Raw genomic sequence first — 27,770 nt, forward strand, 5'->3', positions numbered from 1 at the left:
AAAATATTTTAAGTTAGAGGCACAGAGATTATCAGTTAGAATAAGAAGAATCATCTCATAAAAATAAGATTTTTTCATATGCTTTACTAAAATAAAGACTATGCATTGATTTGAAGGGGCATACTTAAAAATAAATACTTTTTCACTAATTTTTTCATCCAAAAAGTATGGTGCAACTTTGAACAGATGTGGCTTATGCTTGTTTTGTTAGCATGCTAAAGTAATTGTTTGAGAAAGCTCAACTATAAATATTGTGTGTAAAGTCTATAACCTGCTTCATCTTATTTGTCACACTGTTTATAACATTATTAATAGTTGTATTTAATTCCAGATATTTAATTTGTAAGTACACTGTGTTATGAATAAGTAGGATGATTTCTGCACTTCACCATACCAATGTCAAAAGTACCAGAAAGATTATTGAAGAAGCAGAACTTTCTGGTGAGCTGTCATTGAAAAATTGTAAATTAAAAGATCTTAGCATCTGCGATGATGGCACCTGTGATCTTTTAGATGTAACTCATGTTAATTGCTCACACAATTGTTTGCCTGAAGTACCACATGAATTTCATGAATGGCACTCTTTGAAAAGTGTTAATTTGTCGCACAATTTCATAAAGAACATTCCGGATTTTCTGACAAATCTCTGTTTGCTGGAGGTGTTAGATCTAAGTAACAATTCCTTGAACAACCTTCCATCAAGCATATGTGAGTTAAAGGGGTTGATTGTACTTGAAGTCCAAAATAATAACATTTTGGCAATTCCTAAAACAATTGGCTTGCTTGGTAAATGTCAAAAACTGAACATCGGTGGAAATGCGCTAAAGATTTTACCCTCTCAAATAGCAGAAATGAAGTCGCTGTTACATCTAGATGTTTCCAGAAACCACTTGGAAGAATTACCGAGTGAAATGTCACAACTTAAGCTTGTGCATCTGGATGCGAGTTCAAACAAATTGGCGACAGTACCACTTAGTTTTGAGAATATCTTTTCACTGCGCTGTTTATTGTTACATAATAACCCACTGCTGTTTCCCTCCCTGGGTGTTCTGAAGAAGGGGAGGATACACATGTTTAAGTCGATGCGAAATGATGCGCATAGAAGCCACATCCAAAACAACTTTGTTGAAAACATAAAGCAGTTTACAGTGATGAACAAAGCAATGCGTCAGAGTTCGGATGATCTGAAATTCTGCATTGACAACTGGAATGAAAACAATGGAAGTACTCGTCAATCATTGAAGGATCGATCAGGTAGTATGAAGGAAAAGCCTCAGAAAGAACCCAAACACCCACCCAGTCTAGTTGTTGTTGAACATAAGGAAGACACATGGGAAGAATGTAGGGAAGATCATAAAGAACCTGTGGTGGTTAGTTCTGTTGTGGTTGAACCAGATATTCAGCATAAAACCACTGATGAGCTGTCCGCTAAAGAGGACAAAACAATATCTGCTGAACATAAAATTACAGAATCTCCTTCCAAGAAAGACAAGCCTGTTCATGTCCAACCACAAGAAGAGAATCAAAAGGAATCGCCAACTAAGGCAATCAAAGACAAGACAACCGAAATAGAAGTTGTGGAACACAGTTCACCGAAAAAAAGAAGTCCAGAGCATATGACCCCAAAGCAAGTGTCAGAACTTAGGTCACCTGTGAAACAGCCAAAAACAGATAGAGTAAAACTAAAAGAAGTGGATCACCGTGGATCTCCTCCAAAACGTATGAACCCAGAATTCAGAGCAAAAATCAAAAAGTTTGACTTTCCAGGGTACACACCATCCCCTATCGCACATAACAAGCGTTCTGAGGTGAAAACAACACAGCCAACTGAAGTTTCAGATCAGCCTTATTTTCTTGAAGTGATAAAGCCCCGTACTGCTTACATTGGCCGTAGAAAGCAGTCAGATACAGAGGAAGACATGTCATTCACTATGAGAAGAAAAACAGAGAAGATTTATGAGGAATTAGAACTGATGGAGAACTTGCGTGTTAGAATAGAATCAACTCTTAAAATGCCCCTTCCAGCTGATCCACTTCCTGCTCTATCAGACGGTGTAGTTCTCTGTCACCTAGCTAACCATGTGAAAGCTCGTTCCATTCCAACCATACATGTACCCTCACCCGCCGTCCCAAAGCTGTCAATGGCCAAGTGTAGAAGAAATGTTGACAACTTTCTGGATGCATGCGTTAAAATTGGTGTATCTCGGTCTAACTTGTGTAATGCGACTGACATAGTGAATGGCCGCAGGATCTCGAGAATTGTAGCTACAGTGAATGATCTATTGAAACAAGACAACACCAGAAGCAATACGGGAAGGGAGTTTTCTTCACCATCAGTAAAAATTGCTCCATCATCGATGTCAGTACACAAATCACAGACTTTGAACTGATTTTAAATGTTTGCTCCCTTAAACATAGCATGATGCAATACTCGTATTAATTACTCAAGAATTTGATTTTTTACTTGTAACATTTGCTCCAGTCAACTGTGTTTTAATGCATGACACTTGTGTTTGATGATGATGCACACGTAAAGAAGTGCTCACATCTGTGCACTTGAACTTTAAAGGGTAATCTAAGAGTTCCTTATTTTTACATTGTATTTTTATCTTGCTTTTGTTGTCTGTGTTGTTTTTTGTATTACATAGAGTAATCTCAGTTAATCGGATTTATTTAGTTTTATTTATTTGAAATCAGTCGTCTGTCTTTCTATTTTTTGGTGTATGGTGATTATTTTAAACACACACTGTTATATTTTAGTTTCTAATATTAATAAAACCAGTTTGGCACTGCATTTGCTGCAGAATATATGTTTAAGGTTTTAATTGCTTTTTGCATGTCATACTGTTCTTTTCCTAAGTAATCATATGACTATGTTGCCCCCAAATAATCAGGTATAAGTTTGTGTAACATATTGGATACGCAGTGTGTAATGTGTATTACAGAAAAAATTTAAAATGATATAGCACAGTATAATAATTTGCAAGTTATGCTTGATTGTGACTTTAAATTTCCAAGCTGGAAAATTTTTTCTTGTAATTTCCTTCAAATATGTTTTTTTACTTGTCAAGCTGTTGTATATTTCGTTTTCTGCACTATCAATTCATCTTACACAGAAGTTATTAAATCTGAAAAAAATACATTGTTTTGTTTTTCCTGGAAATTTTGCCCAATGACTGACCGCCCACATACTTTTATAGGATGTTTCTAATAACACTTAAACTACTCAATTTATAAATGAATAATAAATCGTGCATTGTGTATTCAAATAATGATGTTTTTGATCACAGGCATACAGTTTGATGATGCTTATTACCAACAAACTTGCACTGCTTCCGTTATGTTGTCTTCTTTATTGCTGTTATCAACATTCATCAAGGTTTTGTAAAATTATGTCGCCTTAAACACTTTTTACGACACCTTCCTGTTTATGATACTGTGTCATTAAATTTATGTCAATCAGAACAACACTTATTTCAGTAAAATTAGTTTTGGAAACTATTAACATACTGTACTTGTGTTCATGAAGTTTCTTTGGTCAGTTAAAACTATTTGGCTATGTACTAAAGTGGAACATGGTTCTTTCAGCAAATGCATTCTTCTTGCCCTGTATTTATTACATATTATTGTGAAGGTTTATTCGTCAATCAACTTAAAGCCTTACTCTTATCTCCTCCTGCTTTTGTGTAGACATAGTATGAAACTGCCAACAGACACTACTACTTGAATAGTATGAGGTGACACAAGCTACAAACATCATGTTGACAACAAAGATTTTCCAAAGTGAAACCAGATTTCTAAAAGCGAGATGGGGTTATAAGTTGCTGCATAAATCTATGTCATCAAGAGAAAAGCGCCAACTGTATGCTGTAAAACCTGAAATCCAGAAAATTATGCAGCAGGAGGCAAAACCTATTGCTCCAAAAAAAACTTGGTTTAAATCCTACTCATCCATTGTGACGTTTATATTTTCAATGGTCGTCTGGACAATATGTGGAGTTTATGCATATGAAGTACACCAAAATAAAATCAAAAACCAAACGGACGATTCAATTGAACCTGAGCAAGCTGATGTTACTGAAGAGGAAGAAAAAACATTTCCAAACTTAATTAAACCCAAATCCCTTAAAAACAGAGGAATAATACTTGGTTCAAAAGGGTGGGAAGACTATAGAGACAAACACAAGCCCACAAATGTCTTTAATAATCCTTTTGTACTCATCAATGAAGAAGATGGTATGGTTAATTTTGTTCACATTTGATAATAATATAGTTGACTGTGATATTTGAGCAACATGAAACATGCTTGACAAACTTAAAATCAACCTTGTTTTGTTTATGAAATCCAGACAGTATTTTTCACCATCAATGAAAATTGTCAAACTGGCATGTACAAATTACATTTTTATCAGATACATGTTAAATTTTGTCATCAAATATTATCTGGTATCATGTGACCTGAAACTGCTCTCTTTTACCCATTGTTTTAGCAAAAAAGTCAGTTTTAGACCTATCTTTTATCGCAAACAAATAATTAGAAATTAATCAACCTAATGTTTAAAATTTGAACTCAAAAAATTAACAGGCTTATACAATTTACCAAGCATTAAGATTTTTTTGACTTTTTTAAAACTAATCTGGTGAAATAATCATAAAAAAAATGTTTAGACATTCTTTATGTTTGTTTGTATAATGAAGTGTATTATCAACAAGCAAACCAAACTCGACTTATTTAATGATAGTATTTTATTTAAATTTTATGCACAGAAAAAGTGGAGATGGTTCAACGCGTTTTCAGTCAGCTGACGATGATCTCAGAAATTCCATTTCATCGAATAGAAAGAGATGAGGAAGGAAACCTTATGTTTGATAAAGATGGCTACCCGATTCAGAAACCACATCGCTTTATAGAATTAGTGAACTATTTGCGTGAATCAATAACCTCCTTTATTTTTGATTAAATCAAAGTGTTCTGTATGCGCAGCAAACCAAAGTATGTCATTCAATTGGAACTCACCATCAATGCTATGTTTTTTAATAAACTACAGTTATTTCATATTAGAAGGAAGATTCCGGATGTTCCCCTAAAACATTTCAACCAGCTTAGTCACGGTGCGTACGACATCTGTTTAAGAGGGGCAGAATGAAAAGTTTCTTATCCAAAGCCTGATGCAGCATATGAATAGCAGTATATACAATAAAGCAGGGGTCGGGAACCTATGGCTCGCGAGCCAGATATGGCTCTTTTGATGACGGCATCTGGCTCGGAGATAAATCTAAGCTGGCATTTCTTAGCACAATTGTTACGAATAAAACTTTTCTGTTATTTGTAGTTTTGTAACTTCTGTACCATGCAGCACCAGAAATCGCATTAACAGTAATTAGCATGTTATTAAAGAGTAAATTCAGACATTTACCGCTGTCTAAAATAGTTGGTTTTGCTTAAAAATGCACACGTTAGTTGCATTAGGTGTTGAAAAATATTATATGGCTCTAACGGAAATAAAAATTAACAATATGTGGCTTTCATGGCTCCTTCGCCAAAAAAGGTTCCCGACCCCTGCAATAAAGTCTTGATCAGTTTAGGCAGGGTATGATTGAAAGACTTTTTATAGTAAAAACAGATCACAAATCACAAAAATTTAAGGTCGAACAATTGTACTGTAAGTTAAAAATTTTCTTGGAACAATAGAAACATTACCATTCCAAAGGAATAGTTCTACCATACTGTTTGCGTTCCGCCATGTCAATATCATACTTTTCTCTTATTTTTAAAATTATATCTTCAATATACTGTCCAGTTTTTCCCGATACCGGTATCACTTCGAGAGATTTTTCAAGTTTATCGATTTCCCTTTTTAATTTTGGGAACATCTCTGTTGCCCCAGGCAAGTCCACTTTGTTGGCCAGTACTATGCCAGGCCTTTTGGATAAACTAAAGTTGAAATGCTCAAATTCATACTGCATTTGCTCAATCTGTTTCCATGGGTCTGGCATGGTGAGATCTATTACATAAAGAAGAAAACGGCAACGTTCGATATGTTTCAAAAAACGAATTCCACGTCCTCTATTTCTATGGGCCCCTTCAATTATTCCGGGGGTATCAGCAATAGCTATTTGAGTGAAGTCTTCGAAGTGCATTATGCCGACATGTGGAGTTAAAGTAGTGAAAGCATATGCTGCCACAGCGGGCCTTGCTTTTGTTAAGGCACGAAGAAGTGTTGATTTCCCAGCATTTGGAAAGCCAACCAATCCAGCATGTGCCAAAGTTCGCATTTCAACCCATAGTTCAGCAGTTTCACCCGACATACCTGAAGTGCACTGTTGTGGAGTTGTATTTACACTGCTGACAAAAAATTGGTTTCCTTTGCCGCCAACACCCCCTGTACAAGCAAGGTAATCATCCCCATCTTTTGATAAATCAGCCAGGACTTCTTCCGTCTCATAACACCGTACTAATGTACCTAGAGGAACTTGGATGACTATGGATTTTCCATCTCTTCCAGCACCTTCTTTAGTTCCCCCATCCTTGCCACTTTGAGAATGGTACTGAGTTTTGAGATGCGCAAGTGTCTTGCAGTGCTTTTCTGCTACAATGATAACATCTCCTCCCCGTCCACCATTGCCTCCACACGGACCCCCAAAAGCAGTAATTTTGTCCCTTAGAAAACAAGATTTTCCATCACCACCTTTTCCAGCATTTACGATAATTCGTTTTTCATCAACAAATTTCTTGTATAACTGCTTCTCTGTCAAATTGGGCTTTGAGGAGGTGACTTTCTGCTTTCCACATTGTTGACATGACCAACCAAAGTTTCGACTTAAGTTGACAATAGCTGACTGAAGCAATTTCATGGAAGACAATAATTTCATTTCAAGCATTTATTCATGCAAACACTTTAGTACCTATAAAGACTAATATCTAAAATATAAACTAAGATGAAACAGTGTATATATGAGTTTGATATCAAAAAAGATATTTTTTAGATTATGGTGCAAGAGAATACAAATGCTTGGCTTGTTAAATTTATATTATGTAAGAAATCACAGTATTTCTACGCTACTTTGTGACATAGATTTAATTTAGAGGTTGCATATATTTCTTGTTTTCCATGTAGACTTAAACTTCTCTGCCTATAGAGCTATTGGAACAAAGTTCTTTTAAAGCTTGTGAGGGTTACGAAAAACATGATGGTAGGTTAACATCGCCACCAAACCCACAAAATAGTTCAAGTTTAACAAATTTGCATTAAGTATTACAAACAACGATAAAAGAATATTATTGGGAATATAGCTAGAGCATTTTACCAAACATTACAAACACATATAGTAAATCGTAGTTTGGAGTACCGTAAGCGCACAATACATGGATGAAGAACTCCACCCCAGGGACCGGAATCCTGTATCTATGGCCTAAAGATGAACAAACTCGGACCAGAATATAAAGTTTGCTTGCTGTTTTTGGGTGAAAAATCCCGGCGCAACAATAGCCATAACATGCGCAATTAATTTTTATCTAACCTAGCTCTTAGTACACTTTCTAATCTGGAACTCAGGTATCTCATGTTAAACATCATATGTATTTTTCATAATGGTATTTTTTTTCACATGCCCAACTGCCCGAGGCTTAAATTTTCTCTGTAAACAGTCAACTTTGAAAATATTCCTGTACTTGAAATTAAATTTGCCTTTAAGCCCTGAACTGCATAGTATGGCCGTTTTCAGCAAGATCTTGGATGCGCAAGAATGCTCAGACCCATTGGAAGTTCACACTTAGGTGTGCAATTAACCAGTTTAACTTGTTCAACCTGTGCAATCAATTGAAAATTGAGTGCACAGAAGTTCTGTCCGAGTCATTACATACAAAACAACGCACCTTTGTGTGGCACTGGGGCTCATGAAAAGCAGTATTTAGGTTTGTGCACCTATGCTAAATTCTGCAATCTGGTCTCGGTCCAAAGATGGTAACAAATCCTTAACAAATAACGTGTTTTCTATTAAAGAGTGACTATTTATTTAGGCTAGGTCACGCAGCCTTTTGTTAAAGATAGGCGTTTAAGTCAGGAGAATGCAAAATGCAGAAAGTTCAGATTACAGTTAGGCTATTTAGGTTAGGTTAATATTTTATAACAGTTATAAAATCTAAGTTATGTTAAACAAAAACTGTGAAAAACAGCTTCGAACTCACGATTTTTCCGATTTTTTCTATTACCGTGTTCACCCTGCTTCTACTGTATAGTGCTTCAGGCTTTCAGTTTCTGGAAGGCATTGTTGGAAATTTTGTTTGGGGAAAATCCCTTTGCGAGAACTTGCAAAAAGAATTGCACATTATAGCAAAACTTGAACGCATTACATCAAATATAAGGTGAAGTGGGCAGTCGGTACTTCTAAAGTATTATTCACCCTATTAACCTGAGAAGTGAGGACAAAAATTTTATATAGATAATACGCCGGTTAATAAATGCAAACTCTGTTTTAAAAATCGCTTTGCCAGACCACGCAGCTCACAAGTAAAAAGATCAGTGTCTGATGAACATACAAGTGATATAACATATTGATACTATAGTGTCTATTCTACATTCTTTACAGTTATGTAGTATGCTATATTCTATGCATACTATCAAGCTTTCTCCTGGAGGGCATTTCAAAATGTTTTCAATGGTGACGAAACAACAACTATTAAGAGTAACTATTTCATAGTTAAAGATAGGCGGTTAGGTTAAGAGAATTCGTATGCATAAGCTTGATTTTAGACATTTAGAGTTTAATTAAAGTTACATTCAGATTAGAAGGTAGATTTAGGTTAGGCTTAGGTTATTATGTTATAACATTTAAGTTAGATTACCAAGGAACTGTGAAAAATAGCTTCGAATACACGATTTTTTCCGTTGAAACACATTGTTACGCGGTTTATGTTGATTCAAGGTGAAGTATTTTTAAGCTGGACTGATTTAGTCATAATTATGGCACTAATTTTAGCATTTTCAGCAGTGTTTTCGGTGCGTCCTTTTATAAATCAGCGGCTTAAAAATTAAAAATCGGTTGGTCCCAAGCTGGATTTATTAAGGGGATTCTACAGTATTTTTTTTCATGCACGATGCACTTGACCATGCTTTCACAACTAATTGGTGGTGTGAATGGCGTAAAAGTGCAGAAAAAATAGTTTTCCTTCGTCTTTTACGACAGAACAACATTAAGTATTGAACCATAAAGACCAACAAATCGGGTATAGGCTATGTAGTTTCTTGGTACATTGTGTACGATGTTTTTTAGTCCATTGCTGTCATTCACCAAAATATTTGATGTAGCCTATTCTATCTCTCAACGGCAAAACAAGCCAAGAAGTAAAGGTAACTCAAATCTAGAATATGTTTGCCCAGGATAAACACAGGCTCGCAAACGAATTGTTTTGATTGACACATGCTCAAGATATTTAGCAACAGACAAGCCAGGAATTGTCAATAGGCAAACACTTTCAGGATTGTTCTCTGGCTTCCATAATATTCCTTTTCTCCGCTTTGGTTGGCCTTTCAGTAATTAGCTAAATTTTACGCTTCTGGGCATTAGTCATAAAGCGTATTCAAATGACGATTGCGGGTAGATTCCAGACTCCAGAACTTTGTCATGCCTGCTCTTTATTTTGCAAAAGGCAACCGAAAGTCCGAAACGACTAACTTGGGTAATAACTACGAAACGTGCGTATTATAGAACTAAAAGAATGAGCTCACTATAAGTTTACAGAAATCATTACGTAATGATGACATACATGCATGTTCTGTGGCCTAATCTTTTAAAAACACTGTACAAAGACGGTTGAAAAGTAATGGTCTACAACTTTTTAACATTAAAGATTTGTAACACCAAGAAACAGAACAGTTGGAAAACGTTGTCACAGTACAGTATATTGTTTTCTCCATCACGCCGAGGTGCCAGATTTGTATCTCTCCAGGCGAGGGTAATATTTACACGCCGGTAGTCACGATCAGCGACAAAGGAATTACTACAGGTTTAGCTCATAATTAAGGAAGCGATCGATTAAGTTCGAGATAATGGAGAAACAGCGATAAACAAGCGTGACAAACGGATGCGAGGTCGAAAACGAGAGCTTGCTTTGTTTGTACACCAATCCTGTTTTAATTCATTTCGTTAATCTTGTCCCCATTTTTTCAGTGCGTCGCGCTCGAAATTTTGCGGCCATTGTTGTGAATGATTCAAGCGTGACACACTGAAAAGCCCAGATAGGTTGCGACATACGCCAGATCATTGACATAAAACTGAGTGTGACAGTAGAACGTGTTTCGTCTCAACTTGTTAGAAGTGTAGTTGAAGGCTTTGTAAGTCTGTGTAAGTGGTCTACACCGTCTTTTATATAAGATGTGCTTGTGATTTCGAACTCAGATAACGTACAGCACTAGCAAGCAAGACGTAGGCTCGTAGGCTTAATGAACAGATTACTTTTGCTTAGAGTGCCTTTATGCCATAGTTTATGTCATTTTGAGTAACGTTAACATTAGTGTTATGCCTCACAGCTTACCAACCTTAAATACGTACGAAATACGTGACTTGTGACCGTTTTCACGATGCAACGTTTTAGATAGTTATCTATAGTTGAGGGGGGATTTGCCATTTTAAAAGCAGTTAACTTGCGTGCGCCGTAAATCAGATAAAAGCAATTAATAACTTATTTAAGATTAAAGCGCCCTTTCGTGCTTCAAGCACCACAGATTATATGCGAGTATTCGTCACGAATATATTTAAAAAGATAATAATTAATCTACGCTGTGCATAAGAGGTGAGTCAAACGATGTTACATGGACAGTAGTTGGTAACTGCAAGTTTCTTACTTAACGGTGTAATGTTTTGAATGTTGAGTGATATCAGAGGTGCTGGTATGGCGGTTGACATACGCCCACATGTTTTGATATTGCTTATGTTTTCACTTTCGGTGGCAGCTTTACTAGAAAAGCTTTCTTTGGGTGAAATGAACATTTTGTTATTAGAAAATTAAATTCGATGTGATTGCCGTTTCTGTGTACAGCAACTGATAAGCTGTAAGTAGTGCTGTTACAAGGTACGTAGCATACACTGGGGATTTTATTTCCGTGAAAGTGTATCCAACGGCACAATGGCTACAACTGACGCAGTAATTGAAGGTACAGGAAATTGTTCATCCACCGCTACCTGCTCAGACGAAGATGTTTTAATGAATCCGCACGTCGAGATACCGTTTTTGATCATCGTTATTTTAATTGGTAAGTTAAGTAAATAACTGCATGCAGCTTTCTATACCTCTGTTGTTGTTTGTCGTGGAGAATAATTCTATTAATATACCCCTCTATAGAAGTTCAGTAGGGTATTGCTTCATGATTTCTGTATACGCAAGCTGTATAATCATTATTTTGAATACCTTTTTTAGTATAGCCTTAACAATTAATATTTGAAATTTAATATTGCGAGTAGTCGTATTTAACGAATTAGTTACCATATTTATGGAGTCAATAGCTTAACGTTGTTATGTTTTTTCAGGTATAGTTGGTAATGTATTTGTAATTGGGGCCACTTTGGTTGAACGACAACTACGTAACATGGGCGTAACCTTCATTATCAATCTCGCCGTTGCTGATCTGATCATAACAGCTTGGTATTTACCAGTCGTACTGGCAAACGTCATCGCGGTAAGTGTTATAAATTTGACCGCCGCCTAAGCGCCAGAAAGAAAAGTTTATTACTTTCAGATTTCCCATCGGCGGTATTGTTTTGTGTACTCTTAGTTTTAACCCTTTTCATCGCTATTTCGGTTTCCTTGCCATTCGAGGAACGTAGAATATCGAATTGCTTGTTACCCTTAAATGTCCATTTCCCAGTAGCTATGTGCTACTAATATAAAGGAGATGTAGGCAAAGTACAGCTCCATGTGTGTTTTGAACTAATTTTAAAACCTCAACAAACATTGCTCATCTGTTGGGTTGGTATGTTGCGTTTCTCCCTAATTGCAGTGGTCCTGCAACTGTCTAACTCTAAAGGTCTTGTTTTATGTTTTGAAAACAGGGTTACAGAAACGTTTTCGCGCATGCACAGTGGTTGTGCCACGCCACAGGTTTCTTGTCTGCATGGTGCTGTCAAGTATCTATGCTGACTTTAATGTTTATTGGCTTCAACCGATATTTCAAAGCAACCCGTGGTGAATTACATTCAAAATGGTTCCGAAGGAGGTAAGCCCAATGGTTTTTGTTTGGTTGAAGTTTCTGGTAGCGTAACACGCATCGGATGAACATTACGTACCTGTACTTCATTTCAAATGTTCTACTTACACATCAGGAACACCTACATTTAAGCTCTTTATATGTGAGTTTTCGGTGCGTGTACGAGATGATGTTCATTACGAATACATTGTTGACTCTCTTAACACTTAACTCATCCTTTTTTCCAGATTGATAACATTCTTCGTCATTTTCATATGGGTCGAGTGTTTCCTGGTCGCACTGCCGTTAATTATTGGCTGGTTTGGTGAGTCACAACACATTTGCTTATCTTAACCTTTTAGGATATTCGAGTAGTACAACAAAGAAATTGTCAAATCCAAGTGATAATTGAACGTTAATGGAAACTGTATTGTAAAGTAATCACATTTTATGGTTTTTACTATGAGGTTAGGAATGTCCAATAAGAAGTAATTTACTGTTAGGTAAAAATTTCTATGCTGTTTACCTCGCGTTCATCGATTAGTCACCAGTTACCCATAAAATGGTCAAAATTAAATCGATTTGTACCACTTACGCGTAATAACAACGTGAAGCGGCTCACCCCAACGTTAATATTTCCAGGTATGGGAGAGTCCACCACCCCGGCAATGATTCGTTTCGATCCTCAGATGGTGGCTTGCATGTGGAACGACCACGTCGCCCCCGGATATAACATCTTCCTCGTGGTGATCGCCATTTTCATCCCGATTCTGGCAACTGTCTTCTTCTACATTTCCATATTATTGTACGTATAGCATTAGCGTAAGATTGACTTTGATATTGATGTTACTTGACGCGATATACGCTTACTACTCGTGTTTTTAAGCGGTTGACCTTAGGATTTGGTAGCTTCTTTCGATCTTCTTCACACAGATTATTTTCCAAATTTTAACTGCGCTTCCAAACAATTGACTTTTGGTGATTGATGTGTGAAATGAAAGAGACTTTGCTGTCTCTGCTTTTACGTACTTTCACAAATGCAATTTAAAGCAAGGGAATTTATTAAGCGCAACAAAAACGCAGGTTAGGTCTACGTAGGTCAAAGTGCTTGATATATACAGGCCAACACCAGGTTATACGTCAAAAGGCATAAATGTTTCATTTTAGTTGCGCGGTATTGATCAATCGTTTGCGGTTTTATCCGCATCCGGTATTTTAGTACCAGCCCAACATCAGAACGGCGTGATAGCGGAAACGAAAACAGATACAAACTACTATCCTATTAGTAATACTATTAACTGATTTAATTTACTTCTGTTCACTTACTTCTATTAGGCTACATTTACAAGAGTGATAGATGATGCGTACGGTTTTGTCCTGTTAAGCAGGGTCTTTGTATAGGCGCGATGAACTAGTGAACGCATATAGGTTATCGGATTATCTTAGCCGCCGCTTTTTTCCGGCCAATAAATCTTATTTGTTTATCCGTTGTGAATGCACTATTTAATTTTGGTGCGCTGTTGTGGAAAGCGGTTTTTCTTCTACTCATTCTGAGTCGTGTTTAACGAGTGGGCGAACGTGTAGGTGTGCTGTGTGAATACCAACCCAAGTGACAATTCTTGATTAACTTACATGTAGAACCTCAATCCAATTGCCATCAAGATTAGCTGAGCTTATTCGAAAACTAAGTCAGCTCTTAAATCGCGTGAGTCATTACCACGCTTGACAATTCGTCATTATGACATCACTATAAGTAGTTAAAACCATTTCACCATCTGTGGGCCTTGCTTCGAAATTTGATCTGTCCTTTTATTAAAAAATAGTTAGCCATCTGTCTTCGTTTTAACGAGCGGCGACAACTTCTTTTTTGAACTGTGCGCTTTAGCTCCGTGAGAAACTGTTTTCCCTGTTAGCTCGTACAACAAAAAACGTCCATCTGTTGCCACTCGCGATATTAGGCCATGGGTTGCCTATAAGTAGATTTATGTTAAGACCAACGAAGGATTATATCTAGGCGTGTAGAATTATAACATGTGTTATTATCCCTACTAGTGGTCCAAATTTATTCCAATTTCACTCAAAAGGATTTAGTGTTATATATTTATGGAATTTAGCCTAATTCCTAAGCACTAGCTTCAATGCAACCTTGGTTTTCTGATGTTTGCCGGGTTTTTGAACCAACCGACATGAACGATAAACAGCTAACATGGCCGTTGTTGCCGTACCCAGAGAAGTTCAGAAGCTATAAGCCAGGGATGTCCAACCTGCGGCCCGCCTGAGATTTTTGTGCGGCGCGCTAGTCATTTTCACTCCAAAAGTAGTATTTTGAACTTTGAATCTTAGCCTAATTAAAATGTACCAGTCAGCTTTTAGGGGCGCAGTAATAGTATAATATGGAAGCAACAAGATTATATATAACTATAAGACTCGAAGAATTAAAGCACGCGTTTAGTACTTGGGTAATTTTAATAGGTTCTGCGGCCCATTGAATTATTTCAAGTGACAATGCGGCCCAATATAATAAAAGGTTGGACATCCCTGCTATAAGCGAATCGCTGCAAACGCCAACGATTCTAATCGATGAAAATCGTCATAAGTGGACCTTGTGCTTTTGTTTGTATCAAGTCAATGTTTTATACTGCAGACACATCAGAAGAAGCCGCGCCACACCGCGAGATATAGCCTCCCCTTCTGGAAAAGAAATTCGATTTCATCCCAACAACGTCGTAAGTTTGTCGTATTTTGAGCAGTTGAAGGCCTTTTCCCGAAAATTTAATTTTCTATGCCTTTGTTTTGATCATTTGTTCCCCGTATTGTAATGTTTTCCCCTTTTATGCAAAGCAATTTTAATAATTGATGTCGAGCAAATGTCTATGGCGCTGTTAAGGCAGACATTTGCGTCAATGTTTGTGTTTATTGTACTTTAAAAAATATCATTTCATCCACTTCAATGTAGCCACGATCAGCATCTGAAAGTTGTTGACTTAGATAATAAATCAATACATTCAAGAATAAAGCTGTTTTACTTTCTCTCCCCGCGTCATGCTTATTTTTAATTCTGTTTTTCTATAAAATTAATTTTGTGTGTAAATCCGATTTTGGCGTCCGTCATGACGTGTTTTCCACGGTGGCTATTTTCATTTTTTTAACTGTAAGGCGTCGTTTTGCTTTCCAAATTCGTTCACTTTAACTTTGTTTCAGTTTAATTTTAGGTCACTATATCTTTTCTAGATCTAATTTTAATTACAGTAATTTTGAAATCATAACGGCATGCATTTATGGTATGCATAGTGTGCAGTGTAACGATTTTTACTCTGTGTAGTGCTAATTGTGCATTACCAATGCTACCACTTTATCAGTTTCGCTTATAATCAACGGTGATCTTTTTCAGCGGCCGGCAACCGACATGTCATCCTTCTCCGAAGAGCAAGGAGCGTCTTCCAACATCCGGACACACCACGCTCGGCATAACTCCATAAACAGCCACAAAACGGCGAGATCAAGAAGGGCAGAGGAACGGGAAAGGCACCTCGTACTGACTCTAGCCGTTGTCGTCATATTTTTTGTTCTCTTTTGGATGCCATATGCTCTAATGACATTATTTACCACTCATGCCAGCACACTGGCCAAACGTGCCTGTGGATGGTTAGCTTTGAGCAACAGGTGAGTTTTGAAGTTGATTTTTGCTTCAACTAACTGACTGATTGTGAAGTTAATGCTTTTTGGGAGTAGAAATATCGATAAATATCATACTGCTTGCCTATTGGCTATTATCCTCAACCTATCCTCCTAAGCATTTTCTCTTCCGTTTTTGTGTGATTTGGCAAACCGGTTGATAACTTTGTAAATCTTTCAATTTGTTGTCCGATTGAATTACGCTTTTCTTTCAATAATTAGAACTTGTACGCAAAATACTTCCCGGTCAAGCACTTTTTCCGTGACGTAATAGATAACTTTGTGCAATGTGTTGCTCACTGTTGATGTCCAATAGCGTTTAAGTTTTACTGTTTTATTGGGGCTTGGACTGTATAAAAACACCTGGAATTTTAGTTCTTTAAGTGTATTGCTGCATATCTGGGACAGATATGTATGGATTACGTACACCATGCTGTAAAAGCATCGTCGTGCTGCGCTTAGTATAGCCTTGTAACCTGCTTGCATATAGGCGATACGTTGGGTGGTATCATTTGCTGATTGTCAGGTAAGATTCGGCTTCACGCTGTTGAGCACCTATGCATTACCAACCATACGAAGAGCGGTGTCTGTTTCACCACGTTTTGTCTCTCTACATTTGCCGTATTTTCTCTTCCCGCATAACCGTATTCATTTTTTCTATAGTGCCATAAACAGCATCATCTATGGAGTTTTCAATCGAAATTTCCGAAGAGGATATGTGAAACTCTTCCGGAAAATGTGCTCTCTCATCTGCTGCTGCTGCTCCGAGACGGTTAAAGACTTGCTTGAAAAAGGCCTCTCGAACAACATCAAAATGACGACCTCGGCCAATGACGAATACAAACAGTATAATGTCAAATTTGGAAAATCATAGGAGCGCTTAGCGGTGCTATGAATTTACTGATCAAAGGGTACTACGTTTTGATTTTGTGGTCTGACCTCACAATTATTTAATTTGCCACGTCTGCCATTCGTGTTTTACGACAACCGTACTTATCATTTACGTCCGAAACTACCTTAGCAGTTGGCAATGTTTATATTACTGAGTGTAATTTTTTAATCAGGTATACAGTACATGCATAAGGAATGCCATATTCTAGTGTTCGCACCATGCACTCGGTCTATTACAGCTGCACATAGACATGACCTATCCGCAAAGTTTATTTAAAATTCTATTGTTATTCTGAAAATGCTTGCATCGCACAAGGCAGTATTTAATGTGAACCGATTTATCTGTAACCGTTCTTGAAATAAAATGTTCGTGTTTGTATTCACCACTGGAGTCTGTGTATGGTTTGTCCGCGAAGGGGCGGTGTTCGGGGCGCTAGGCGTTTAAAAGCCAATGATACTGCATCTATATCACCTCAGTTGTCCACAGATCACACAACTCCCTTCTTCGCTTCTCGCACAACACGTCACTCAAACCCATTTTTTGAATGCATGTTAAGAAATTACAAAGATAATAAAACAAGCAACTGTAAAACATTAAAAGAAACGTTATAAAAAAGAATCACGTTGTTACATGCTAGATAATAAGAATAGTATCGCCACAGCCGATCGATACTCTGCAACAAAAAGACTGTAGTTCAAAAAAGCAACACAAGGCTTGGTTTTGGTCGAACAACGTCCGCAAAAATACTGTAAAAACATCGACTTTTTAACACTGAAAATTAAGGGAACATTGAAACATTTAGTTTTACTCAGTATATGTCAAACAGGATGGCAGAGGTGAATCTAATGTGCTCCAATATGTTCAAATAACCAAAAGCTCGCCAATGGAAGGGTTTTTGAATGAACAGGATGAAATGCACCATGTTTTAAATTTTGAGGTATAAACGTCAATTTGGCAACTGCCGCGGACGTTAGTTGGACATTACAAGCCTTCCAAATGACTTGCCTATAGCCAGACATACGTATCCTAAGGAGTCGCCCAACAAAATCGGCGGCGTAAAATCCTCAATGTCGAAACGAAATAATTACTGTTCACCGATTGTTGAGTGCAAAATTTCATACAATTATTTAACCGATATATGCCACACAGCGGCTTAGGCCGAAGTTGGACCAATTTCTTTGTCTGATGGCGGAGTTTATCGAGAAGATTTACAAATGCTTTGGAGCTTTATAAAGTGAGCAATTATAGTATGATAAAAAAAATGCAACACAAACAAGAAATAAATGTGGTAAAATAAAAATTTGAAGCGAGTTGAGCGGCGTTTGCATTAGAATACCTAACAAGCGAACAGGATTGTGACAACAATGCTTGCAAAAAATATGATACGTGGAGCATGCAACACGGGTACAACATCAAGAAACATGCATTTCTGTTTTGACGCCTAATCGGGCGAGAAAATCAAGGACGCACATTGTTGATCTTGCCAAAATCAGATAGTTTCGAAAATTATCCAACTTTTTATACCATCGGCAATGACGCTTTGATGCATTAGATGCGCCTAAAAAGCCGTTTTGAACGAACTGAGTTTGTCACGTAGCTTAGAGGCACAACACAAAAATAATAATAAACAACGTGGTAGGAAATCTAACGCGAATTTGTGTATGGGTACGTCACTCAACTATAATCCAGACGTTCAACAATGCTCTTTTTCAAGACGTAGAACGTCAGAATTATTTTGAAAGCTAATTGAAAATTAAAATGTAGTGAGTTCAACCTCCAATAATGAGAAAAAATATACAAGAATGGCGAGTTGAAAATTTTGCTAACAGGACAAGAAAATGTAGGACATTGCCTAAAAGCGACAGAAGTTCAATAAAAGTTAATTTTTGTCAAAATCAAACGAAGTCTTATCAAAATAAAGTCGGCACTAGGATATTTTTCTAATGTGGTTTAAGTATTTGCTGCTTATAATGTGTACTTCGACAGATGTTTTTCAGGCTTGTCCATGAGAAGCGGACATTTGGAATCACATTTTATCTTATAAACATTTTTTAATACACTGAGATATAACAAAATGTAGTAAAACTGCTGAAGGCAATTTGCTAACATTTCCTTGTCTTTTTCTCTCCACATGAAGGAATGTTTTACATTATTGTCACATTACAGAAACTGCGTGGGATAGCATAGCAGCAGGAAGTATTTTAACAGTATGTAGCAGAAATATTCCGCACTTGAATATCATTATAAGCGCATACAGTAGGCGTTAAATCTGGGGATTAAACGTGAAACACGGCATGTTGAAAGTCGTATGAACAAAAATGGTAATTCCATGAGATCGGATGAAACTGAGCAAAGCGTCCCATGGACAAGCCTGGATATTTTGCGTTCACACATCCGGTTAAAACCGTTTTCCAAAACAAATAATACAGAGTGGACAATGGCAGCTGAACAGAGTAATACTGTACGGTTATGTCAAAATACTGCATGTTTTGTGAAGTATATGCCGTGTCGTCACGTGATCCAAAGCGTGTTGACTGGAAGGCACGAAAGTCACAGAGTTCCGAAGGAGATTGAAAAGTGACGGATGTGGTCCACGGATAACACCCGCTCCGTTACAGTTTTTTTGGAGCTTCGTCCGGCTAAAATAACGTAGAGGTATGATCAGCGTTCAGTTGTTTGTAGCTACGCGCGTCCGCTATAACCTTGAGTTGTCTCCTAATACCAAGTTACTGTTTTGGTTATTGACGTTAGGATTGACTTGTCTGGTCTGAAAAATACAGATAGTTAGTATGTTATTACCTTATGACAAGTTATACTGTCGATGAGTAAAAACTTATACCGGCTTCACAACAACCACTAATGGTTAAAACGAGTAGGTTTCGTATGCATATCTAATCTGTCTGTCATCGCTCGAAATAGTCGCTATTTACAGTAAAAGCCTCTTTACGAAACGCGCACAATCTGATGAAAATGTTCGGGACTTCCTTGAAATTTAGCAAAACGTTTGTTGGCGAACTGAGAGCAATTGCACGGTAATTACGTGCAAGAAATCAGACAACCATTGCAGCAAATAAACAACAAATTGCGCTTGCAAGTTGGAACTGGCATAAGGCAACGCAAAGACTTTGCCAAGTTTCATGGCTGTGATTCAGCTAAAATAACCCATTGACGTAAGTGGAAATCGCATGATACAAAACAAACTCGTTTTCGAACAAGTACACCGAGTACATGCGTTGCACGGATTCCAAAGTTGAATGTACATTGCAAAATACTTCGCAAATCGATTTTCAGAACTAGACATTATCGGATAAGGAGTTGTTATATCAATATATCGTATCGTTTTGGTTATCTTTGAAATATGAACAAAGCCATCGGAGCGACTGGAATAAACAGATTTTTAAAACAACGTTTCGTTGCATCACCAGCTCTTACGTGAACAGCCAACATTTCACGTTTTTTGTGATCATACGTCACTGTTTCTAATTTCACGTCCACGTCACATAGTTTACGCGGAAATGTTATGTTTTCGACATTTACTGTGCGCATGTTAGATACTTTTTTATGACGTAAACTCAACCTGACCCCATGTGTAATTGCACGTGGAAGTAGCTAGTGGAAAGGTTTGCGTGCAAAACCGTTGCTGTAGTGCACGCGATGAGAAGGCGGAAAATACGAAATAAAATCCGGAAATACATCTTTTGGTAAAACTGAAGCGCTGAACTGAATAAAATAGTAACTGTGGTAATATTTATCTGAAGGAATTTTTTACGGTTAAATGGTGAATACTGCGTGTTCGACTGACGTGTTTTTGCATGGAACCTTAGCTTTGCTTTGTATTCGCTTTAAATATGTGGGTCTTTCTGCTTTTTCTGCGCACATACCCCCTTGGATGATCGTCACAGGAAATGACAGAATGATTAGATCAATTACCGGTCCGATATCCGTGACATGTGTGGGACGTAAAATTTTCGACATCACCGATTTTATTTCTATAGAATTCATCAATTTTTAATTCGGTCCAACCAGACGCCTAAACACGTTTCGTTCAAAATCCAATTTCGACACCGAACATCACCATCATTACAAGTTTAATATTGCCTAGCTACATAGCACGCTGCAATACTTGGAAGTGAGCTTTCCCCAGTAATTGAGTTAAATAAAATAAGGAAAACTTCAGCAAAAAACGTCGTCATGAGGCTGCAATCGCGGGAACGTTACCAATAAAAACCATGCTAACCGTCTCCTACACACGATTTAAGCCACACCTTTAGGATTCCCGTCCAACAAAACGCCAACGTCTCGATCTTCACAAGATTTCGAGCTAGTACCTTCACTTACTGTTATATTGTACCTCATACAAACGTATAACTTCACGCTGTAAGACTTATTAAATACTCGATAAAATTTTATTTCTTACGTTGTTGAGCACAAGTTCATCTGGTTCTCCGTATTTTGGATGTGGGTCATTTGGGTCATAGCCCAGCGTGCGAAGCATAGGAGCGATTTGGGCCATGTCGCGAGCCACGTCCTGAGGAATGTTACCAAACCAGCTGGACAGGGCGTCAAGATACAGAGGTCGCTGGACCTGGTCGGTTGATTTCTCCACACTAGATCGGGAAAGTGTTTGAAAAATAATAAAGGTTTCATTTTAAGATAATGACAATTTTAAGTTAATATGTTGAAATACACACAGGACGCAGATATCTAAATATAAATTCAAACATTCAAGAAATATTTAACCGACGTACTGTACTAAAACTTAGTCTTTAAGAAAGACAGGCATAAATTAAGCGTTTACATTTTCGGTAACATTTTGGTATCAAGATGAACTACAAATAACAATATTTGTAAACGATAACTTTATTCAAGCCATCGTAGCTTAGTAATTTTCTAGCACAAGCTGATTTTCGAGTGACCTGAGGCAAAAAAAAACCTATGCATTAATGGCTGAATTAAAAAATCTGAATTACGATTAACAAGAAAATAATGTAGTTTGTCGTTATTGCATTTTTATAACACGCAGACACAAATTACGAAACGTCACAAGCAACTCTATTATGCGGGGCATAAATGGATTGCTCACGGAAAGCTGATTTGGGATGCACGAAGTATCTGCATCGCACCCACTGTACGTGCGCGAAAAGGCTCGCAAGGCATATAAAAACAAGACTGATTATTTAATTATGAGCTCTCTGAGGGCTGCCTAAAAAAGCTACTTTTTTCAGATTTTTTGCCTGGAGGGTTTTAATTGCCTTACCGGCAGGGATTTCAGTTGCAAAAGCCTTTAATTAATTAAAACTTTTCACGAAGCCCGCAAAAAACTAAAACGGGTTTAGTGAGCTTATCTTTACATGGATGGCTTGTGTACCGATAACTACAGTACTTACTTTGATAAAGAAATGTTGGATAGATATTTCTCGTGGTGTAGGACTGCTGGATTGTAGGGAATCTCCAAAAACGCAAGAATGCGCCGGGTTTCAGCCATAGGTTGTAGGACCAGTTGTTCGTAGCGTACAGGAAGGCATACGTCCTGGCCTATCTCCTGGCATTGACTGTACATGGACTCGATGGCTCGATTCCACTTATTCAAGACGTCCCTGAATTTGAAAGAAAAAACTTCAATTTCAAATCTTCTGCTTTTACAATCGATCTTAGTGGAAAACTGGAGATGCATTGTGGCTGTTCGAGCTGTATGTATGTATGCATTATGTTCGAGACATGTTAAAAGGACCACCAAATGCGCTTGAATCGATTCGGGTTGTCTGCTTGAGTTTGAGTATATGTTTTGAGTCTGAGTCAGTCTGAGGCTCAAAAGGTTGTGGCTATTGAATGATATTTAACTTTCAACATTGTTCAACATGTGTGCACAATCGCATCCTCAGACAAACTATGTTATTTTAGTGACGACTATTTACCGCTACCCATATACCTTTACAGTAATAAATTGTAATTTCAGTTTGAAAACCAATTATGAAAATGAGTTGCTAAAATAAGGCAAGTGAAATTAAGAAATTTCTTGTGAGCTACAAATGATTTTCGCATGGGTCATGCGAAGTTTACGACTGGGCAAAAAAATAAGCCAACACTGCTTACGCCATTTATTTATTAACGTCACCTTGGGTGCTCAATGAAAAATAATTATACTTCGCTAATAATACACACGGTTGATCATATGACGATTTTAGAGTTTAACCAATTTTTGCAAACATCAGCCAGCTGGTGCTACAGTATGTATCAATTATGTGGGTAAAACTGTTCTCCTGGTCATTTCTTAGACTAGCAGTCCAGATAACAAACGGACGAACAAAATCCAGTGTAAATACATGGAAACCTAGCGGCAAGTAGTTCGGTTTAACGCAACAGTGGTTATGTGAGTGAAGGCGAATCTCCAAACCTACTCAAACAAATCAAGATCAAAACATTCGATTTCCAAATCACTTAGACCATGACTAGAAACAAGGCAGCCGCAGGCCGTCATAACCGAAAACCTGTCAAAAGTTCAGCTAATCCAACAGATGGTCTTATATTTGGGAGTGTTTGGGCCGAGATGCAATTACATGGGTGTTCTTGCGTTATGGCGGGCATTCGGTCGAAATCACAGTTCATCGGTGTGGTAGAGTGACAGACATCTAAGGCTTTATGCTACTTGCCTCAGGTGTACAAAAGGAATTATTCACGCATCATTATTGGAAAATGACTTACGCGTCTGTATAACACTATGTGTGAAAACGCGGTTGAATCTAGTGCTGCCATTTATATGAGTTTTGCCGCTTACGTATACTAATAATAATACAACGCCTGCGTGACAAACTGTCAATTACCGAAAACATGAGCTAATGCAAACAGAAACTGTGAAGATTTTAAATACTCGGAAAATGTTTGTAAAATAGAGTTGAGTTGACGTAAGCACGCACCTAATTTGGCTTCACAAAGAGAAAACCCTAACAAGAATGGCAGCAAACTTGAAAATAAATACACAAACCACCATGCGCTGTCTTTGTTTAATCTTTCGCCACCCAATTGACCATGAAATTGATTGGCCTATTACATGAACAGCAGAAAACCAAAAGAATGCAAATACTCTTGTTGCGTTAATATCGTTGCCTGCAGCGTCATCAAGAATTCCCAGAGTGAAAATAGAATCTTTCACAGGAAGGATTCTTTCGATGAGAATAAACGAAAATAAGGCCACGTTTCCACTATTTATAAATGTTTTTTTACACTGACGTTATGAAAGTCCAACCAATTTCAATACGTACAGTAAAGACAACTCCACTTTTAATCATAGGACAGAGACAGTACAACTTGCTTTTGAGAATGAACTACGGCGTATATTAAGCCTACTAAACAGTGAAAGACATCGGTGGAAATATCCACTGCAGAGCATCGCATAATAAAGACCTGAAACCGGAAATAACCTTTACACTGAAGAGAAAAATAACCTCCGCATGGTTTACTTATCTTCGTTTATATTACAGCGTGGGCATTTAATTCCACTAACAATAACAGGAAGAGAGACAGCCAAAAGAAAGGCGCTTTGCGTTGGCGTAATGCGAACAAAACTTTGTTGCAATGTGAAAACGGAAGTAGAGGTTTTGTGTGTACGCCGAGATGCTTTGCTGATGAATGTGGTTTCATTTGAGACATGTAGTTCCAAAAAACAATCGTTTTGCTGCACAACTACCGCAATAGCGCATTAGTCTGTATTTACATATCCAGATTTTGAATATCATGTGCGATGTTACGTTAGTACTCATTGATTTGTCATATCACAAACATATCAAAACTTTTTTTCACCTGTAACTGTTAATGTCAAAGCCGGATATCGTCACCTTTCTGGATATGATTGAATGGGCAGTCGCCCTGCCATCGCGCAACATGAGGATAAATTTGGCGTTTGGGAAAAGCTCACGCAGATACCTGCACATATTAAAATAACTGCATTAGAAAGATGCATTTAATATTACACCATTCATAAACGATTGAATTAATAATGTCTTTAAACAACGCAATTTCAATATCAGGTCACTTATTATACCATACTGATGTACATACTTATAATACAGCCATGCAGTGCATAGTATACAATTATGTACATCAGTATGGTGATACAAATAGGGGATTTCTTCAATAATATCCTTGTTTTGAGGTCCAAACAAGCAGAGTAGCATAGCAGGCTGGATGCGCAAAACTGGTAGAAGCATTTTTTGTTGCATTTGCATCAGTTATCAGCAACCAAATGTTAAATCAACAAACGTACTTAACAGCATACCAAGAAAGAAACATAAGATAAGACGTCACAATTTAAGTAGCTGGGGTCTAGTATACAAAGGCATCCGCATCCTGTGGTTGTGCACTTGTATACTAGATGCCAAAAATCTTCATAAAACATGTGCATTAGCTCTTGCAAGAATGGGTTCTTCACTCGCAAAAGTGTTCCAGGTTGAATGAATTGAATTCTTTTGGTTCATTCCAAACACCACCACAGCCCTACTTCAACCCATTTTCGACTTCCAAAATTTGATGAATGATGAAAAAAGTCAAATTATTTCATTATTCTCGAATGAACTGAATGATTTCGCCTTTGAATTTTGTTTATTTGGGCTCAGATGACATAGCTGTTTACATAATGAATTTTTTAGAAAAATTGCTTGAAGAATATACTAAACCGCAAACATGCTGCAGAAACAACACAATACGGCATACAAATTAAAGCTAACAAAATTTGCTAACTGTTAAGGTTTTAAAGAACACAAATGTGTTAAAATCATAAATTATAGCGCATTCACTGAGTATGAATGGAGGGCAAGAGACGAATGCATGTAACAAACATATTGATTTCCCTGAAAAAGCAACCAATTTCTCTACCACAAACCACACTTAGCTAACAACGATTGGGATATTGAAATCATTTGGTGACGCTTATAACATTACAATGTACTTACTTGCTTGACTTCAAAGTGAAGGGATCTTTATTACATAAATATTTCGCAGGGTGCCCATGCTTCACAATTACTTCTAATATAAACTGAGTAATGGCATCGTTTATTACGCTGTTCGTAACGCCAGCTTCTTCCAGTCGATTTCTTTCTTTCGCAGACCTTCGTTTAATAAATGTAAGTTGTAGAGAAGCTTGCAATAAATTTTCAAACTAACCACACAAAAACTTTGTGTTACTGCTTACTATGCATGTGTTACTATACATTATGTTACTACATATTACTATGCATTTATTACATTATTCAGTTAAAAGACCATTGCATTCTATCACACACTTATAACGACTTACTTTAACCAATTTGCTCTCATTCCAAGAATACGAGGAATTATTCTCGTTTCCTGACCACATCGAATATCAGGATGAGCATCTAACATCGTTCTCATAAGCGTAGTTCCACTTCGTGGCATTCCACCAATAAATACCAACGGCATAGACTTGTCATACGCTGCAGCCTTGATATCAAAATAAAATATTTATAATTTCTTGGGCAAGAAAGTTAATACAGGCTATATATTGCATATAAGTAGTAGATTGAAATACAGTATTACATACTACAAATTATGTAATAAACATGTCTTGGTATGATTTGGTATATATAACCACCTGGTAAAAATTGTTTAAAATTAGTTTAATAACAAATTTACATTTAATATTATTATTTACGGAGCACATATAAATCTTGATGAAAGGAACAGTAGCCAATTTTGTGAACTTTAGCCATCAAAATTGCTAATAAATACTAAGTGAAAGCTTATTACATGAAGCTAGTGCAGACTACTTTGAGTTTCCAATGTTGGTGAAGATGATAGAATTTGAAACATGTGTGAACTCAAGACTAGCCTTGACACTTTGCTAACATCACATCACAAATTAAATAAATATTAATTTTTGAATCAAACTTGAATAAATTTTCCAAATAGAAATCTAAATGGTAAATTCTGGCAACTTAAAACACTAATACGATGAACACGAATAATACAGCACGACATTAATAATTAATTTAGAGAGTCTGACAAAACATCAGGTGTACCAGAAAATTGTATATATCTTTTTCTCAAAGACATATGAAACAAATTCTGGTTTTCGATTGTGGACAAACAATGCTTCCACAGTTGCTATGCTTTCAAAAACTACAAGTTTAAGAAATAATGTAAGGCAGTAACTCAAACAAAGCAAAGTAATGATTATACAATATTTAGTTTGCTTTTGACAGCAATATATTTCACATTCGTTTATATGAAACTGACAGGCCTATTTCGACAAACACTGGTGAAGACAAAAATCTCTGTAATCAATCAATATCTTGAGTTAATAAGAATCAAGCCTTTGATTTCAACGGTATTTATAATTAATATACATATACTACATAGGCATTACATAAAAATTTAATATATACAGTACATATATATACAATATTTTTCATTGGTTAAGCTATTTCAAAATATGCAAAATTTTCAATTAAGGAGAACCAAGTTAACAAGCTTGCATTGCGTATACTGACTTATATAAACAATAAAATTTCGATTAGAAGCAACATACCTTATCTTGATACGTATATTCATGCCAGGGTCTGGCTGAGTTTATCTGCCTGCTATGGTGAGACTGAACACCACTAGATGCCAAGGAGTGTTTTGATGTATAAAAGTAGGTGAAGTAGACAGAAGACATCCAAAATGCAATGATCAAAAGCTTGGCTGTGCTGCCGATTCTTGTACCAGTGCCTCTAATAAGTCTCATTTTACCATAGAATTTAAGCAACTTATCACTGAAAACTACAAACAAAACAATGCCTTGACTTTAAATTTTACTGGATAAAATGTTATTGTTTGATCATTTCACCGACGTCCGTTTATTAATTATCAAAGTTGCAAAATCACAATAACATTGCCTGTACATTTTCGCTTATAGGTCTATTACTCTCGTTTTAAATGAAGGGTCTATATCAGGGGTTCCCAACTGGGGGTACTCGTACCCCTTGGGGGTACAAGATTGAACATCAAGGGGTACGAAGATCCTTGGG

General features: G+C 37.0%; 5 protein-coding genes across 5 annotated transcripts; 3 read left to right on the forward strand and 2 right to left on the reverse strand.

The window, feature by feature from the left end:
- Positions 1 to 308: 308 nt before the first annotated feature.
- Positions 309 to 4,236, forward strand: LOC143462020 (uncharacterized). The gene has a single exon (XM_076960015.1). It carries the CDS (start codon positions 372 to 374, stop codon positions 2,388 to 2,390), a length of 2,019 nt encoding a protein of 672 aa, XP_076816130.1. The 5' UTR covers positions 309 to 371; the 3' UTR covers positions 2,391 to 4,236.
- On the forward strand, positions 3,759 to 5,056 carry LOC143462022 (uncharacterized). The gene is made up of 2 exons (XM_076960017.1): positions 3,759 to 4,236; positions 4,768 to 5,056. The coding sequence occupies exons 1-2, from the start codon at positions 3,759 to 3,761 to the stop codon at positions 4,959 to 4,961; spliced, it is 672 nt and encodes a 223-aa protein (XP_076816132.1). The 3' UTR covers positions 4,962 to 5,056.
- Positions 5,057 to 5,196: 140 nt separating this feature from the next.
- Positions 5,197 to 6,929, reverse strand: LOC143462021 (mitochondrial ribosome-associated GTPase 2-like). The gene has a single exon (XM_076960016.1). The coding sequence runs from the start codon at positions 6,880 to 6,882 to the stop codon at positions 5,698 to 5,700; it is 1,185 nt and encodes a 394-aa protein (XP_076816131.1). The 5' UTR covers positions 6,883 to 6,929; the 3' UTR covers positions 5,197 to 5,697.
- A 3,398-nt stretch (positions 6,930 to 10,327) lies between these two features.
- On the forward strand, positions 10,328 to 17,139 carry LOC143462873 (melatonin receptor type 1A-like). The gene is made up of 8 exons (XM_076961178.1): positions 10,328 to 11,252; positions 11,527 to 11,675; positions 12,049 to 12,212; positions 12,431 to 12,507; positions 12,825 to 12,987; positions 14,827 to 14,908; positions 15,574 to 15,845; positions 16,521 to 17,139. Exons 1-8 carry the CDS (start codon positions 11,126 to 11,128, stop codon positions 16,729 to 16,731), a joined length of 1,245 nt encoding a protein of 414 aa, XP_076817293.1. The 5' UTR covers positions 10,328 to 11,125; the 3' UTR covers positions 16,732 to 17,139.
- Positions 17,140 to 17,281: 142 nt separating this feature from the next.
- On the reverse strand, positions 17,282 to 27,541 carry LOC143462316 (protein-tyrosine sulfotransferase 1-like). The gene is made up of 7 exons (XM_076960432.1): positions 27,290 to 27,541; positions 26,039 to 26,202; positions 25,695 to 25,850; positions 24,547 to 24,669; positions 22,137 to 22,346; positions 21,167 to 21,356; positions 17,282 to 19,516 (listed from the first exon to the last, which is right to left on the reverse strand). The coding sequence occupies exons 1-7, from the start codon at positions 27,485 to 27,487 to the stop codon at positions 19,445 to 19,447; spliced, it is 1,113 nt and encodes a 370-aa protein (XP_076816547.1). The 5' UTR covers positions 27,488 to 27,541; the 3' UTR covers positions 17,282 to 19,444.
- Between the last annotated feature and the right edge of the window lie 229 nt (positions 27,542 to 27,770).

The sequence above is a fragment of the Clavelina lepadiformis genome, chromosome 6 (assembly GCF_947623445.1).
Source record: "Clavelina lepadiformis chromosome 6, kaClaLepa1.1, whole genome shotgun sequence".
NCBI classification, from domain to species: Eukaryota; Metazoa; Chordata; class Ascidiacea; order Aplousobranchia; family Clavelinidae; genus Clavelina; species Clavelina lepadiformis.